General features: G+C 37.8%; 1 protein-coding gene across 1 annotated transcript in view; it reads left to right on the plus strand.

Annotated features, from left to right (window-relative positions):
• The window catches only part of LOC127969333 (integrin alpha-X-like), a 60,578-nt gene that overhangs the window by 17,331 nt on the left and 26,827 nt on the right, over positions 1–16,420 (plus strand). Inside the window, exons 10-21 of the mRNA XM_052571206.1 lie at positions 169–242; positions 514–622; positions 741–874; positions 5,364–5,510; positions 5,640–5,837; positions 5,971–6,104; positions 6,191–6,333; positions 6,876–7,024; positions 7,250–7,387; positions 7,635–7,708; positions 7,814–7,955; positions 8,101–8,199. Coding sequence (XP_052427166.1) covers positions 169–242; positions 514–622; positions 741–874; positions 5,364–5,510; positions 5,640–5,837; positions 5,971–6,104; positions 6,191–6,333; positions 6,876–7,024; positions 7,250–7,387; positions 7,635–7,708; positions 7,814–7,955; positions 8,101–8,199 — 1,541 coding nt within the window. The remainder of the gene's footprint in view (positions 1–168; positions 243–513; positions 623–740; positions 875–5,363; positions 5,511–5,639; positions 5,838–5,970; positions 6,105–6,190; positions 6,334–6,875; positions 7,025–7,249; positions 7,388–7,634; positions 7,709–7,813; positions 7,956–8,100; positions 8,200–16,420) is intronic.

Below are 16,420 nucleotides of genomic sequence, written 5' to 3' on the forward strand. Positions count from 1 at the left end.
TTCAAAAACATACTCTGAGAACAGGCATTGAAATGAAACATTTGCCTTATTCAATGTTAATATTATTTAAAAAGGATTATTTAAGCTAAAAAAAAAAACTTTATATAGTTGCTTTAAATGACTTTGAATCAGTGATTAATCTCTGTAACTTCTGTTGCTTTGCTGCAGGAACTCAGACTTCAGGTGATTCCTCTAGAATGGAGTTTGCACAGGATGGATTTAGCGCAGCTTTCACATCATATGTAAATATGTGACTTTACCAAATAATTAACATTAATTTCTTCAGACCAAGTGAATGATCATAGTATGGTTATATAGTTATACTTTCATCTGAGGTTGAAAATATAACGGAATAATTAAACACTATAACACTGTGCCTCAAAGACAACATTGTACCCTTTCTTCTTGTGTAATGATTTAAAATAGTTTCTCATTTGAAAAGAAAGATATGCAGTAACTTGAGTTGCATTATATGTTCCTAATCCAGTGACAGTTTAGTTTTGCTTTGTTTAGGGAAGTGTGTTAGTGAGTGCTGTGGGAGCTTTCCAGTGGAAAGGTGGATTTCAGGAATATTTTCCAGACTATTCCTTTCAAACAGGAAGAGAGCATGAAAGCTATTTAGGTGAGGCTTTTTGAAACAACTAAATTTATAAGACATATGAATTTAAATTAAATTTCTTCTATGCATCCAACACCACTCAGAACATGCTTGCCACTGAAACTTTGAATTTTATCTGAAGGTTATTCGATGGCTGTTGCAACAGTGTCAAGCATCAGTTATGCTATTCTAGGAGCTCCAAGATACAAGCATCAAGGACAAGTTACTGTATCACAAATCAGAGCCAATTTGGATAAACTGCTGGACTCTCCCAAGGTTGTTCACTTATGTTTTTGGCATCAAAACCATGCATAAAAACTAATCATTGTTTTCACTATGCAATAATTGTGTAATAAGTCAAGAAACTACAATGCTGCTGTAAGTTTTATTTTTAACGTTGGTGGAAACCTAAAAGCAGCATCTCCATTGCCCTACACCTATTTCTGTGTTAATGATAAATGTTTCACTACAATTTAATGTAATTTAAAGCTAATTTATTTAATCAAATATATTTATATATATGGTAGCCAAAACACTCATAACTCAAAAAGGCAGTTTTTTTATTATTATTATTTTTTTTTTATATGAACCAACAATATTACAATTTAACTTTCTGTATTTCACTATAGAATATGTAAACAAGCATTCATAAATGAATGAAACATATTTCAAGGATTGGTGTTAAATAGACTGGACCCGGTTCCCCAAAACGTTCTTATCGCTAAAGTAGTTCTTAACCTATTCCTTAACCTCTCTCTTAACCTTATGGCACGATTCCCAACATGTTCGTATGCTAAATATATCTAAGTAAATCATCTAAGTATATAAGTCACACTTTCGTAAGGTTGGTCTGGACCATTCCTAAGCCCTCTCTTAGCGTTGTATGAGCTCAAGACGTTTGTCGCCACCACTGTGCAACAGTCTTTATAAATCAGCGCAGCGCAGTACTGTCAAACTATGGTATGGTAGTCAAACTATGGTATGACAACAACGATTTTATGTTACGGACTTTAAGACTAATAAAAAAAAATGTGTTCGCAATGGATACAGGCCTATTTATGAAGTTGACTTTATGTAGTATCAGAACTAATATGGTGGTAATTAGCTTAGGGTATTTCGTAATGTCATTAAAGCATTTAAAATGGCAATCACTTTTGATAATTAAAATCTGGCAAACAATTTGGCTCTAAATGACTAAGATCTATACATGGGTAAGTATGGTGGTGTCCAGTAAGCGGCCAACTATGGCAGCGATCCAACGTGTCCTCGTATTGAATCAAAGACAGCGCCGGCCGCGGAGCTGTTTAGTCCATGTCAGTTTTTATATTCAGCAAAACTTAAGCCCTTTTGACATTTTGCCTGACGTGGCTTTATTAAAAAATAATTTGCCTCCCAAGACAACTCATTATGATTAGGGTTAGGATTATGGAGCTGCTGGACCTTCTCAGACCTGCGCTTGCCAGGATAACGCAGCGGAATTTTGCTTTAAGCCCTGAAGTCCAGCTGCTTGCAGCACTTAGGTTTTTTGCTAGAGCTTCATCAAGGTTGTGGGAGGGGGCTACGGACTAAGCAAGACCTTGGTGTGGAAGTGCGTCCACACTGTCACCAACACCCTTCTGCGCCATGCCGGGGATTGTATCCAGCTGCCGGCCACACGTCAGGAGTTCCAAGAGGTGCAACAGGGCTGACATCAGGCGTACATATCACGAAAAGGATACGCAGCCATAAACTTGCAGGTTATAGTGGACCAGAGGGGTGTGATCTCTGACCTATGGAGCCAAAAGAGTATCAATAAAGATAAATGCACACACTACATTCACATATGCACACACAGGATTCATACATGCACACACATGATTCATAAATACACACACAGGATACACAAATGTGCACAAAATTTACAAATGCACACACAAAATTTAAAAAGAACAGAAGATTCACAAATGCATACAAAATTCAGAAATGTACACAAAATTCAGAAATACACACACAATTCAGAAATTCAAACAACATTTACAAATGCACTCAAGATTCACAAATGCACAGAACAAGATTCAGAAATGTATTTCTGATGCACACACACATATATATTGATTTACAAGCTGCTTGCGGTCTGTGAACTTCACTTTTTTTAAATAGGGAATGATCAGCAACTAATCAGATATCTCCCTTCTTTTAGCCAATCACAAGAACGCACTCCACGTGGGGGATTGTTTACTTATAAGCCAATCACATGAACGTGTTCACACAGCGCGATATGCCTGTGGTGCGGCATATTATAGCCTACTTATTTATGAAATTGTATGAAAATACAGATGGTTAGATTACAATTCAGGTTTATTTTTTTACAAAATATAAATTTAAAAATGTCTCAATACATATAGCCCAGACTGTGACTGCAGAAAAAAAGTTAACCATGGATTCATAAATTTGCAATAGGCAATTATTTCATTTTATTGAAATATTTTAATGAAAGTAAAAAAAAAATTTTTTACACCTTTTTAAATATTTAAATATATCTAAATATTCTTTTGGATGCAATATAGAAGTCACTTTAATTATAATATTCGGTCCCTACATGAAGAGAGAGTTAGTGGTCTGCTGCGAGAGGAAAGTGACTCTCCGGCTGCGCAAAGTGAGTTGATCGCTGCGTGAGGAAAGGGAATCGTTCGTTCAACTTTGCTGGGTGAGGAAAGTGAATCGTTCGCTGAGGAAAGTGAGTCGCTCGCTGCATGAGGAAATTGAGTCGTTCGCTGCGTGACTCGTGAGGAGAGTGAATCGTTCGATGAGGAAAGTGAGTCGTTCGCTGCGAGAGAAAAGTGACTCTCCGGCTGCGGAATGTGAGTCCCCTGCTGCGCAAAGTGGGTGTCCGGCTGCGCAAAGTGAGTCGCCGGCTGCGTGAGGTAAGTGAGTCATTCGCTGAGGAAAGTGAGTCGTTCGCTGCGTGAGGAAAGCGAGTTGTTCGCTGAGGAAAGTGAGTCGTTCGATGATTGGCTTATAAGTAACGTGGGGTGCATTCTTGTGATTGGCTCAAACAAGGGAGATATCTTATTGGTTGCAGATCATTCCCTGTTTAAAAAAAGGCATTTGTGTGTGGAGCCAAGTCACCCTTACGAAAAATAACCATGGTTTTATTATAGTAAAACTGTAGTAACCTATGGTTTTTTGGCGTATTGACTACCATTTGTACCATGGTAAGACTATGGTTAATATAGCAAAACCATAGTTAATTTGTGGTTACCATGGTTTAACTACAGTAACCATGGTTTTTTGGTTTTATTTGTAGTAAAACCATGGTTAATTTTCGTAAGGGCAGAGGAGTCTCAAAATTCACACACAAATGCAGTGAAGTTCACAGACCGCAAGCAGTTTGTAAATCAATATATATGTGTGTGTGCATCAGAAATACATTTCTGAATCTAGTCCTGTGCATTTGTGAATCTTGAGCGCATTTGTAAATGTTGTTTGCATTTCTGAATTGTGTGTGTATTTCTGGATTTTGTGTGCATTTTTGAATTTTGTATGCATTTGTGAATCTTCTGTGCTTTTTACATTTTTTGTGTGCATTTGTGAATTTTGTGCGCATTTGTGTATCCTGTGTGTGTATTTATGAATCATGTGTGTGCATGTATGAATCCTGTGTGTGCATATGTGAATGTAGTGTGTGCATTTATCTTTATTGATACTCTTTTGGCTCCATACTGACCTGGTGGCAAGGTCCAGCAAAACTTCAGTTCGATCCTCTGACGAGAAGCTTGGTGCCCTTTTTTTACGTTGCTTCCCCATCATATTCTGTATCTAACTCTCTCTCTCTGTTCATTGTAGATAGGTTGCTTTTTATTCAAAACATTAACCAATTGCAATCAATACTGCATTAAACAGAAGTAACTGCAGCTGCTTGCCAATCAATTCTGATTGGAAAATACCTTACCATTAATATAAAAGTGTATTACATATTTTTTATAAGTCGTTAAACCCATGTCAAGAAGCGGCACAAGTGGCACGACGGGATAAGGAGGGTGGATGATTAGCGAGGGATACCCGATTCGTCTACCCGTCACAACATACCGTGTGAACATATTACTGACCGTTTGATAGTTTAATTTATAGTCTATATTTTACTGATAACTTAAACTATGTTAAAATAAATCTTACTGAAATAATTTGAGGAATGTTTCATTTGCATACAACGTGTTGTCTTTCTTAACGCTGTAATGCACCTTCGCGTGAAGTGGAAAATCGATTCCTGAGCAATCGATGCCGACTAATTTAGCACCTTCAATTGGGACAGCGCCTTTGTAACACCGGACGTAAGAGGCAGTGTGTTAAGAAGCTTTATAAGGGACACTTCGGGGAACACACTTAGGAACATAAACAACTTTGGTAAGATATATCTTTCGAGTCTTCTTAGCGCGCCAAGAGTGAGTGTTATTGGGGAACCGGGCGCTGTTTATTACCTTGAGACAGCTGATCAAATATTTGATCAAAATTATTGATTTTATAACAGTTATGTATTTGTCGGACATTGGTGAATATTGGACATGTTCCTACTAGATTCTTGTGCTAGAGTAAAATCAGGTTTTGAAAGAGAGGATTGGGAGAGATCTAAAGTTTTTAAGTGTAGGATCCATACATGGTTTTAAGAAGATGTGGGATGTGTGCATTGATAGTAGTAAAGAATCAAAAAACAAGTGGACAGTAGTTTGTTACCAACAGCAGAAAGTAAATAAAGATAATATTAATGTTCAACCTTCACTTTTCTCAGCCTCAGATTGGCTCATATTTTGGTGCTGAGGTTTGTGTGGTGGATTTGAACAGTGACTCCAATACAGACCTTCTCTTGATATCTGCACCGACATACATGGAGCCTGAACGGGAGGGCAGAGTGTTTGTGTATGCCTTTACAAGTCAGGTACAGTAAACGATGGGGATAACATTTTTTAGAACAATTTGGAAATGAATTCTGATTCATATAAAAATAATTTTAATTAAATATATACAGGATTTTTGTTCCTTTACTCTCCCTGATTTATCTTTATAGTTCATTTTCTCTGGGTTGGTGCTGGTGGGAATCGCAGGTCAGATGGGTCAGTTTGGCTCTTCTCTGGCCACTCCAGTAGATCTAAATGGTGATGGTTTCAGGGATGTTCTGATTGGAGCGCCTTTGGAGGAGAATGGACAGGGCAGCATCTACATTTTCAATGGAGGAGTAGATCAAATAAATCCAACATATTCACAGGTGAAGTAGACGTAGTTGGTGGCACTTAAAGTGTATAGTAGTTTAAAGCACCCTCCTTGCATTACGCTGGTTTACTTCACAAGCTCATTCTAATATTTTCATTGTCTGATTCATTCCCTGTGTGTGATGACAGAGGATTGCTGGGTCATCTGTGCAACCAGGATTGCGTTACTTTGGGATTTCATTTAGTCAGTACTCTCTGGACCAGAGTGATGACAGCCTTCCTGATATTGCTGTTGGGTCCATAGGAGCAGTTCTGCTTTTTAGGTCTGTTAAAGGAACTCAAGATATATACAAATACAGAGTTTTGGCCATAATCAATTATATATGTGTTATATATGTGGATCATTTAGATCCAGACCCATCATGCTCTTGAACACCAAAGTAACTTACAACCCATCCAAAATACCAACCAATGTAACAGACTGCACAAAGCCACTTCAAAACATCCTGACCGTGTGCTTCACCATGAGTGGATTCAAACACAGCCTCACAGGTTTACTCATAAACTAATTACATATTAAAACTGTTTTTATATTTGTGAACAGACCTCTCAAAATCCTTTATTGTTGCATTGCTAATATTTTTAATATCTTGAAATGTATCTCTGTCTTGGGGTTTTGTTTCATGTTCTTGTTTTCATGTCTTTTATTTTGTAGTTTGAATTATGCTGTTTGTGTCATGCTTCCCTTGCCCTCTTGTTGTCTTGCTATTAGTTCCTTTTGTTCCTTGTGTCATGTTCCATTTCATGTTCTGGTTTATTGTCTTGTCATAAGTCTTGTTTCCCAATGGTTTGTTCTTGTCATGTGACCTGTATTGTTTGTTATAAGTAGTCATGTTTTTGCCATTTGTGGCTTGTCGTGTATTAATATTGTAACATGCTGCCGGTGAGTCAAGTCTGTTTCATGCCAAGTCTGTTCAAGCCTTGTCAAGTGTTTGTTTATTGTTTGGATTATCACCTTGTAAATAATCTTCACTTGGGTTCATATTCACTTGCCTTCAGTGGACTATTCGTTACATTAATAATTTTTTTTTCAGGTTTGGCTGCAATTATCAATTATACCATAATGCTGGATGCTAAGCGACAGAAATATCGAGCATATTTCACACCCAAAAACCGCCTCCACAATGATGTGATGAACATAACCTTGAGGGAAGCTTGCAAAATTCATAATTTCTTTATAGAGGTAAGCATCAAATTCATAATTTTGTTGTCTAGATTTTCTGATTAAACTTTCAGTGAATCTAATGATGAGTAAAGGTGAAAATCTTTGAGAGCCATTCTTGTTTCTAACCTCATGATTTGTCATTCAAACTTTAATTATGACTTATTAGAATGAAAATTAGCAGGCTGCAAAACAGGATATTTTGGAGAATTGCTAAATTCCTTTAATATTTATTGTTTCTATCAGGCTTGTCCAGAAGATGCTCTGAATCCAGTGTCCAGTGAGTTAACATTCACATTTCAGGGTCTTCCATCTACATCTATAATAATGCAAAACTTGAGGCCAGTATTGCTGCCAGAGATAAAGACTACCACAGACCAAAATGTAAGAGAGCGTCTGTGTCGCTCCTTAATACCGTATAGTCTGTTCTTTAAAGTTCATTCCACAGTGTATTGTCATACCCAAAGTATTCTAATATTAAAGGAAGTTTATTTTGACCCTTGTCTCTTTAAATATGTACAAATGGTCACCATAGCCAGTAGAATCAAAAGTGCAGAAAGGCACAGTGGTTTCAACCTCATCACATATGAGAGATTATTGACACTTGCTGTCCACTTACTTTGTTTTACAGCTGGATTTTGAAATAAACTGCGGAACTGATAATATATGTGTCGATGACCTCAGAATGGATTTCAATTTCTCTGGGTGTGCAAATAATTTGCTCTATTTCTAACCTTTAATATTTATAGAAATTAGTAATTCAAAATTATCTTGTCACCCACAAATCTCTCTTTTGTGTCTGTGATCTAGATCTACAAACATAGAGATTGGGATCATGCAGGAGCTCAATGTGACTGTGTTTATAGAGAACAAAGGGGAAAACTCCTACAACACACTCTTCATCCTCAGCTATCCCTTTGGACTTTCCTACAGGAGAATCACATCTAAACAGGTAAAACCAGACATGGATGTACAAATGCTGAATCTAATATTAGTTAATCATAATAAAGATGATTTATCTAAGGCAAATTAGTTACTAAAATGAAGATGCAATAAAATGTATGTTGAAATTTATGATAAATTATCTGTATGAACAGGGTAGAGTGGAGTGTGTGTCTCTGGATGGTGTGCAGGGAGTTAAACTAGGAGAAACCACCTGTTACATCAGTAAACCCATCCTTAAGGACAACTCTCAGGTCAACAATTACAGCTGCGACACTAACCCATCATTTGCTTGTGTGTATGGCTGCATGATAATGGTTAAACTCAGTGATTCAAAAATTTGTCTTGGGAACTCCCACCACTACAAATTTTGTATGTCTCCCTCGATGAACACATTATTCTAGTCTTGTAAATTCTACTAATGATTTGAGTTGAATCGGGCATGTTTGATGGAGACATACAAAACATGCTTTGGTTGGGGAGAGGTTTTAGAAGCAGTGGTTTAACCCTTATGTGTTGTTGGGGACGTTTTTGTCCACTAGGGGGTAAATTTGAGTCTTATTTTGGCCACAACTTTCTCTGTGTTTGAGCTAATGGAATGATGTTTGGTGACAAATCTTATTTTGACCCATATTTTGGGAAAATGCTTTGAAATTTTTCAAAAACTCAACTGTACACTCTGGGCAAATTCACTACCCTTTCGTTATGTTTGTGGATGAAAACATCCACTAAATCAATCAATCACTTTTATTTATATTGCGCTTTAAACAAAATACATTTCGTCAAAGCACTGAACAACATTAATTTGGAAAACAGTGTCTCAATAATGCAAAATGATAGTTAAAGGCAGTTCATCATTGAATTCAGTTATGTGATCTCTGTTCAGTTTAAATAGTGTCTGTGCATTTATTTGCAATCAAGTCAATGATAGATGAAGTGACCCCAACTAAGCAAGTCAGAGGCGACATCACAGAATGCTCTCACCAACCACGGAAGCAGCGAGCACCACTTCACTATTGGAATTTATTCACCACAGCGTCATCCGCATGGATCAGCAACAGGAGAGCATCCTGAACACCGGACGTGCGATCCAAGCGCTGGTGACACAGGTGTCCGAGCTCACCCAGCAGATTCACCAACTTACCTCTCCCACTACGCCCACCACACCGCCTGTGCCGCCCGTCCCCCGGGAGACCTCCCAGGACCACTTCTGGCCAGAGCCGCAACTTCCGGCGCCAGAGAGTTACTCCAGTGAGCCAAACTTTTGCAAGACTTTCCTTAACAAATGTTCCATGCATTTTGCATTACAGCCCCGCACCCAGAGGAGTCCAAGGTAGCGTTTGCGCTTACTCTACTATCTAGTAGAGCCGCCTTATGGGGGACAGCAGTGTGGGAAAATCAACATCCGTGTTGCGCCTCATTCCACGCCCTCTCCGATGAGATGAAACGGGTCTTTGATCGAGCCGCGGCCACCAGGGAAGCTGCCCACCAGCTCTCAGACCTGAAACAAGGGAAATCATCAGTGGCAGACTATTCCATCCAGTTCTGCACCCTGGCGGCTGCGTGCCAGTGGAACTAGGCGGTACAGTGGGATCGATTCCAGCTTGGGCTGGCCAACCGTGTTCAGAAAGATATCTACCTCCTCGAGCTCCCCCCAACGCTAAATGGTCTAATCGACCTGGCCCTTCGGGTAGATGCTCGGTTTAACCGCCTGAGTAGACAAGTCAGTCCTGCACGGCATCCCATCTCTCGAGTCGAGAGAACATGGTCGGTCCCGTCGATGATCAAGAACCCATGCAGGTGGGTAGAGCTCTGCTTTCCCGGAGGGAGAGAGATCGGCGGAGGTCCCAAGGACTATGCTTATATTGTGGTGGCTCGGAGCATTCCATCCGTTCCTGCCCGTTAAAAATGCAGAGCACGAATTCTGAGTATGGAATTCTTGGACCTGAAGGAGGTGTTCAGTAAGTCCCGTGCTGCTTCTCTTCATCCGCATCGTCCCTATGACTGTGCAATAGATTTAGTGCCAGGTAAGTCTCCACCTAAAGGCAAACTTTACTTTCTTTCTATTCTGGAGACGGAGGCCATGGAGAAATACATTTCTGTTTCCTTGGCATCGAGGTTCATCCGCGCTTCCTCTTCTCCAGCGGGGGCGGGATTCTTTTTTCTGGGTAAGAAGGATGGTTCTCTGAGACCTTGTATTGACTACTTAGAGCTGAACAACATTGTGATAAAGAACACCTATCAGTTACCGTTGATGTCTCCAGGTTTCGAGAGGTTACAGGGAACATCCTTATTCACAAAATTGGATTTATGTAACGCTTATCATTTGGTCCGCATCAGGAAGGGGGGTGAATGGAAAACCGCCTTTAACCCTCTGGAGTCTAAGGTTATTTTTGGGGCCTGGAGAAGTTTTGTCATACACTGAAATTTGCTTTTTTCAGTTTCTTATAAACATCTAAATTGGTAAAGTCTAATCTCACTGTAATCAGCACAAACAAGGCTATAATAATATGTGAAATGCATGCAAGGACATGATTGTATTTTTGAGAAAAAAATTTTTTTATGCGTGGTTAGTGAAAAACTAAAAACGTTAAATCACTTGAATAAGGCAATAAAACACATACAGAACATTGGTTCCCAGGATTTTTGAGAACTGGAGCTTGTAGCCTAGAATTTTTCTTTCTAAATTATGTGAAAATCATCTTGTTTACTCAATTAAAGAAAACAATATATTGATTTACATTTTCTAAGAAACTTTTTGTTGGTAAAATCATTTGTGAGTAGGCGTCAACTATCATGAATATCATTGTGATTTACAACTGAGAAGACAAAGGCCTGCATAATGAGCTGCATAATGAGCCTTTCAGTCAGCTGTGTCTCTGAGAGGGAGGAGTTACAAGAAAGAATGTGAGAACAAAATAAATGTATATAATTTTATGTTTGTAGTTTATTAAGAATATATTTAATTATCCCACAACATAATTTAATATTCACTTGGGGGAGCAGTTAAGCAGTTTATTAGAATAATCAAAGCTGACTTTCAAACTAATTTTTTGGAATCCTTACAACAGTCACACAATCCTTCAGAAATCCTTTTAACAATCTTATTTTCTACAAAAAAAAAAAAAAAAACATTTATTGTTATTATTATTATCATTATTATTAATGTTTAAAATAGCTGAGAAAATTTTTCAGGTTTTTTAGGGGGAATAAATTGAAAGAACAGGATTGTTTTTACATTTGTTACAGTTATATATTTGTTACATTTATATTATTTACATCAAGCTTTTGAATGGTATAGTATTGTATATTGTTATTGAAACTTCATAATGTTTCACTCGATTATACATTTAGTCAGTAATTATAGTTTGGAAAAAGTCTTTGGAAAAAGTCTAACTAGTAAAATGTTTACACTGTCGTGGCAAAATTTAAATCAACTCTTGTCAGTGTAAGAGACAGACTCAAATTTAGGTATAATTAACAAAAAGCTTTTATTCTTTATAAAGAAGGTCAGACAGTCTTACAGAATACAAGTGATTTCTGCAGAGTGAAACCGACCCAGGAAGAGGGCAGTCCTCTACCTTATATCCCTTTCCTTCTCCAAGGTTGCACACACTGAACAGCTGAAAATTTCCATAGATAACATAAAACACATTCTCTGTGAATCCCTTCCCACATATTTAGGACCTGGGTGACCCCCTCAGGTCATCCCTAAGCACTGCTCCCCCACTATATGGCCCAGTGACCCCCTCAGGTCACACTCAGACATCTGTTTTCCCTCCAGGTGTCATTCCCCTGAGCCCACAGTCTCCGTGAATCACCTGCTTGCCATTACTCTTAGGCCATAAAAATTCCCATAAGAACAGAAAGGAAAAACACATGCATATATGGGTATACAGAAACAATGTTAAAATGAATTTTTCCACCACAACACGTTATGTGAAAACTAGTATATAAATAAATAAAAAGAGGACTTATGTTTATGATATCTGCTGAATAAAGTGCTTCATTCTTTTTTTTCTGAGGAAATCCAAATACTCAACCACATCACATCTTTTTTTGGGTGAATAATGTCTTACTCCTCTCATCGCGAAGCAAACAGTAAAATAAAAAAACTTGAAGAACAGTCTCGCTGCGTTGTCTTCTGTTGTGTGGGCGTATTCAAGCCGCGCACTTCAGTGAAACATTATAATCTCAATAGCATGTTCAACGCGAGGGTGTGGTTGCATTAGAAGATAGTGAAGGGACACATGAAAAACGGACATCGCGTTATTTTCATATAGATTACTTTATTACAGAATATTTGTTTTTGACTCTCTCACGTCTCTTCGTTGAATATTCACTGAGTTACAGTTAATCTAAATGATGCATGTCTAAATGACGATTGGCGCAGACAAAGGCTGCACAAAGCACACCTTTTTTATTATCTTAATTTTATAAGTGCAGAAAGTTTTTTTGTTATGTCTGTATACAAAAAAGTGGACCCTTTACAGATTCGATTGATGCATTGCTCTTATCTGTATTCTTTTTGGGGTTATCAGGAGAAAATGCCTCATAACGCGTATACGCATTAACGACTTCAGATGGTTAACTCCCCTCCTCCAACCCCAACTCCACCAACTGAACCTGTAATCTGATCTAACTTTGTTCTTTAATTAAAGTCTCTTAATTGGAAGCAGTCTCGGGGAGCCAGTTCTCCTCTGGCCAGACGAAACCTGCAGTTCAATTTTGGCAAAGTCAGATTGTGCAGGAGAATCATCTGTTTCCTGTGGTCTTGTCTCGGTGGTCGACTGAGACAAGGTCTTTACAGGGTATCTGTATCCGGGGCTCATCTATATGTCCTGATCTCCGCTGTCTTTCTGAGTTGTAGAGGTCCTTTCTAGGTGCTGATCCACCATCTGTGCTGGATACGTACTGGATTCAACTGACTGCAGTGACCATCTGATCTGGATACAGTCTGGATCTGGTGTCTGTGGTGAACTCGGAATAAGAGAGAAACAGACTAATATTAGCGTAGATGCCATTCTTTTAATGATGTAGCAAGTAAATTGGATGCTTTGGGAAGTGTTCCCAGTTTCAGCTGACCTAATTAATGCAGCCTTAAAATCCTTTAACAGATTTGGATATTAGAAGCATATTATTTTGTTCTGTGTAAGCCAGGTTAACCCTCTGGAGTTGTTCTCTGTGTATACACGTGATGAGGCATCTTCTCCTGATAACTCTGAAAAGAAATTAAATTACACTTTCAGTTTTGATCATACAGATAAGAGCAATACATCAATTAAATCTATAAATGATCTACTTTTGTTTGTATACAGACATAATAGCAAAAAAACTTTGCATTTATAAAATAAAGATAAGTTGTGCTGGCTGTAGACTTGGTCTGCGGTGATCTAGATTTAGAAACACATCATTTAAAATGAACTGTAACTCAGTGAATACTCAACGTAGAGATGATAAATGATAGATATATCTATATAAAGCTTGTCATGTCTACTTTTAAACTAAGCAAGTGATACTGAAAATAAATATTCTGTGATAAAGTAATCCATATGAAAACAACATTATGTCCGTCTTTCAGGTGTCCATTCATTATATCTAATGTGACCAAGCCCACACGCTGAACGCGCTATTGAGATCGTTTAACATTACTGTTATAAACATGAGCCACGTCTAAAAGGCAAAGGAGGAGGTGTCGCTTCAATTTATAACAACGTTTTCAGGATTTCTCAGAGGGCAGGCTTCAAGTATAACTCATTTGAAGTAATGGTGCTTCATATAATATTATCCAGAGAAACAAATGTTAATGATAAATCCCATTGTGTTTGTACTTGCTTCTGTATACAGGCCACCAGGGCACCATACAGAGTTTATTAAAGAGTTTGGTGATTTTACATCAGAGTCAGTTCTGGCTGCAGATAAAGTTTTAATATTTGGTGATTTTAATATCCATGTTGATAATGAAAAAGATGCATTGGGATCAGCATTTATAGACATTCTGAACACTATTAGGGTTAGACAACATGTTTCAGGACCTACTCATTGTCGAAATCATACTCTAGATTTAATACTGTCAAATGGAATTGATGTTGACCGCGTTGAAATTATGCAGCCAAGTGATAATAACTCAGATCAATATTTAGTTTTGTGCAAACTTCATATGGCCAAAATTGTAAATTATACTTCTTGTTACAAGTATGGAAGAACCATCACTTCCACCACAGAAGACTGCTTTTTAAGTTATCTTCCAGAGGTATCCAAATTCCTTAGCATATCAAAAACCTCAGAAAAACTTGATGATGATGTAACAGAAACTATGGACTCTCTCTTCTCTAGCATTTTAAATACAGTTGCTCCTTAACGCTTAAAGGAAGGTTATGAAACCAGTATGACACCATAGTATAATGAGCATACTCGCACTCTAAAGAGAGCAGCCCGAAAAATGGAGCGCAGCTGGAGGAAAGCAAAACTAGAGGTATTTTGTATTGCTTGGCGGGAAAGTAACCTATCCTTCAGAAAAGCCATAAAAAACTACTAGATCCGATTACTTTTCTTCTCTTTTAGAAGAAAACAAACATAACCCCAGGTATTTATCCAATACAGTGGCTAAATTAACGAACAATAAAGCCTCAACAAGTGTTGACATTTCCCAACATCACAGCAGTAATTACTTTATGAACTACCTTACTTCCAAAATCGATACTATTAGAGATAAAATTGTAACCAGTAATCAGATTGTAAGTGTAATCAGACATTGCACTATAGACCCCCTGAGGAACAGTTCCAATCATTCTTTACCATAGGAGAGGAAGAATTGTATAAACTTGTTAAATCATCTAAACCAACTACATGTATATTAGACACTATACCATCTAAGCTCCTAAAAGATGTGCTTCCAGAAGTCATAGATCCTCTTCTGACTATTATTAATTCCTCATTCTCATTAGGATATGTCCCCAAAACCTTCAAACTGGCTGTTATTAAGCCTCTCATCAAAAAAAACAAAAAAAAAAACAAATTTTGACCCCAAAGAACTAGTTAATTATAGATAAATCTGGAATCTCCCTTTTCTGTCCAAGATACTGGAAAAGGTGGTATCCTCACAATTATATTCCTTCTTAGAGAAAAATGTTAAATGTGAGGATTTCCAGTCAGGATTTAGACCGTATCATAGCACTGAGACTGCAATCCTTCGAGTTACAAATGACCTGCTCTTATCATCCGATCGTGGTTGTATCTCTCTATTAGTTCTATTGTATCTTAGTTATGTGTTTGACACAATTGAACACAACATTCTTTGGCATAGACTTGAACACTTTGTTGGCATTAATGGAAGTGCATTAGCATGGTTTAAATCGTACTTCTATGACCACCGTCTGTTCATAGCAGTGAATGAAGAGGTATCATATCGATCACAAGTGCAGTATGGAGTACCTCAAGGCTCAGTACTAGGGCCGCTACTCTTCACGCTTTATATGTTACTCTTGGGAGATATCATCAGGAAACATGGTGTTAGCTTTCACTGTTATGCTGATGATACTCCGCTCTATATTTCTTTGTGGCCCGGTAAAACACACCAATTTAAAAACTAATGTAATGCATAGTCAATATAAAAAACTGGATGACGAGTAATTTCTTATTGCTAAATTCTGAAAAAAAACAGAGGTGTTAATTATAGGACCTAATAATAACCTAGAACACTGTCTAAGACTTGATGGCTGCTCTGTCAGTTCTTCGTCATCAGTTAGGAACCTAGGTGTGCTATTTGAACCCAATGTTTCCTTAGAAAGCCATGTTTCTAGCATTTGTAAAACTTAATTATTCCATCACAAAAATGTATCTAAATTACAGACTATGCTCTCAATGTAAAATGCAGAAATGTTAATCCATGCATTTTTGACCTCAAGGTTAGATTATTGTAATTCCTTATTGGGTGGTTGTTCTGCACGCTTAGTAAACAAACTACAGCTAGTCCAAAATGCAGCAGTAAGAGTTCTTTCTAGAACCAGGAAGTATGACCATATTAGCCCAGTCCTGTCAACACTGCACTGGCTCCCTATCAAACATTGCATAGATTTTAAAATATTGCTTATTACATATAAAGCCCTGAATGGTTTAGCTCCTCAGTATTTGAATGAGCTCCTTTTACATTATAATGCTCTATGTCTGCTACGTTCTCAAAACTCAGGAAATTTGATAATACCTAGAATATCAAAATCAACCGCAGGCAGCAGATCCTTTTCCTATTTGGCGTCTAAACTCTGGAATAACCTACCTAACATTGTTCGAGAGGCAGACACACTATTGCAGTTTAAATCTAGATTAAAGACCCATTTCTTTAACCTGGCTCACTAAATAACTTTAATATCCAAATCTGTTAAAGGATTTTAAGGCTGCATTAATTAGGTAAACCGGAACCGGGAACACTTCCCATAACACCCGATGTACTTGCTACATCATTAGAAGAATGGCATC

The sequence above is a fragment of the Carassius gibelio genome, chromosome B12, assembly GCF_023724105.1.
Source record: "Carassius gibelio isolate Cgi1373 ecotype wild population from Czech Republic chromosome B12, carGib1.2-hapl.c, whole genome shotgun sequence".
Classification (NCBI taxonomy): domain Eukaryota; kingdom Metazoa; phylum Chordata; class Actinopteri; order Cypriniformes; family Cyprinidae; genus Carassius; species Carassius gibelio.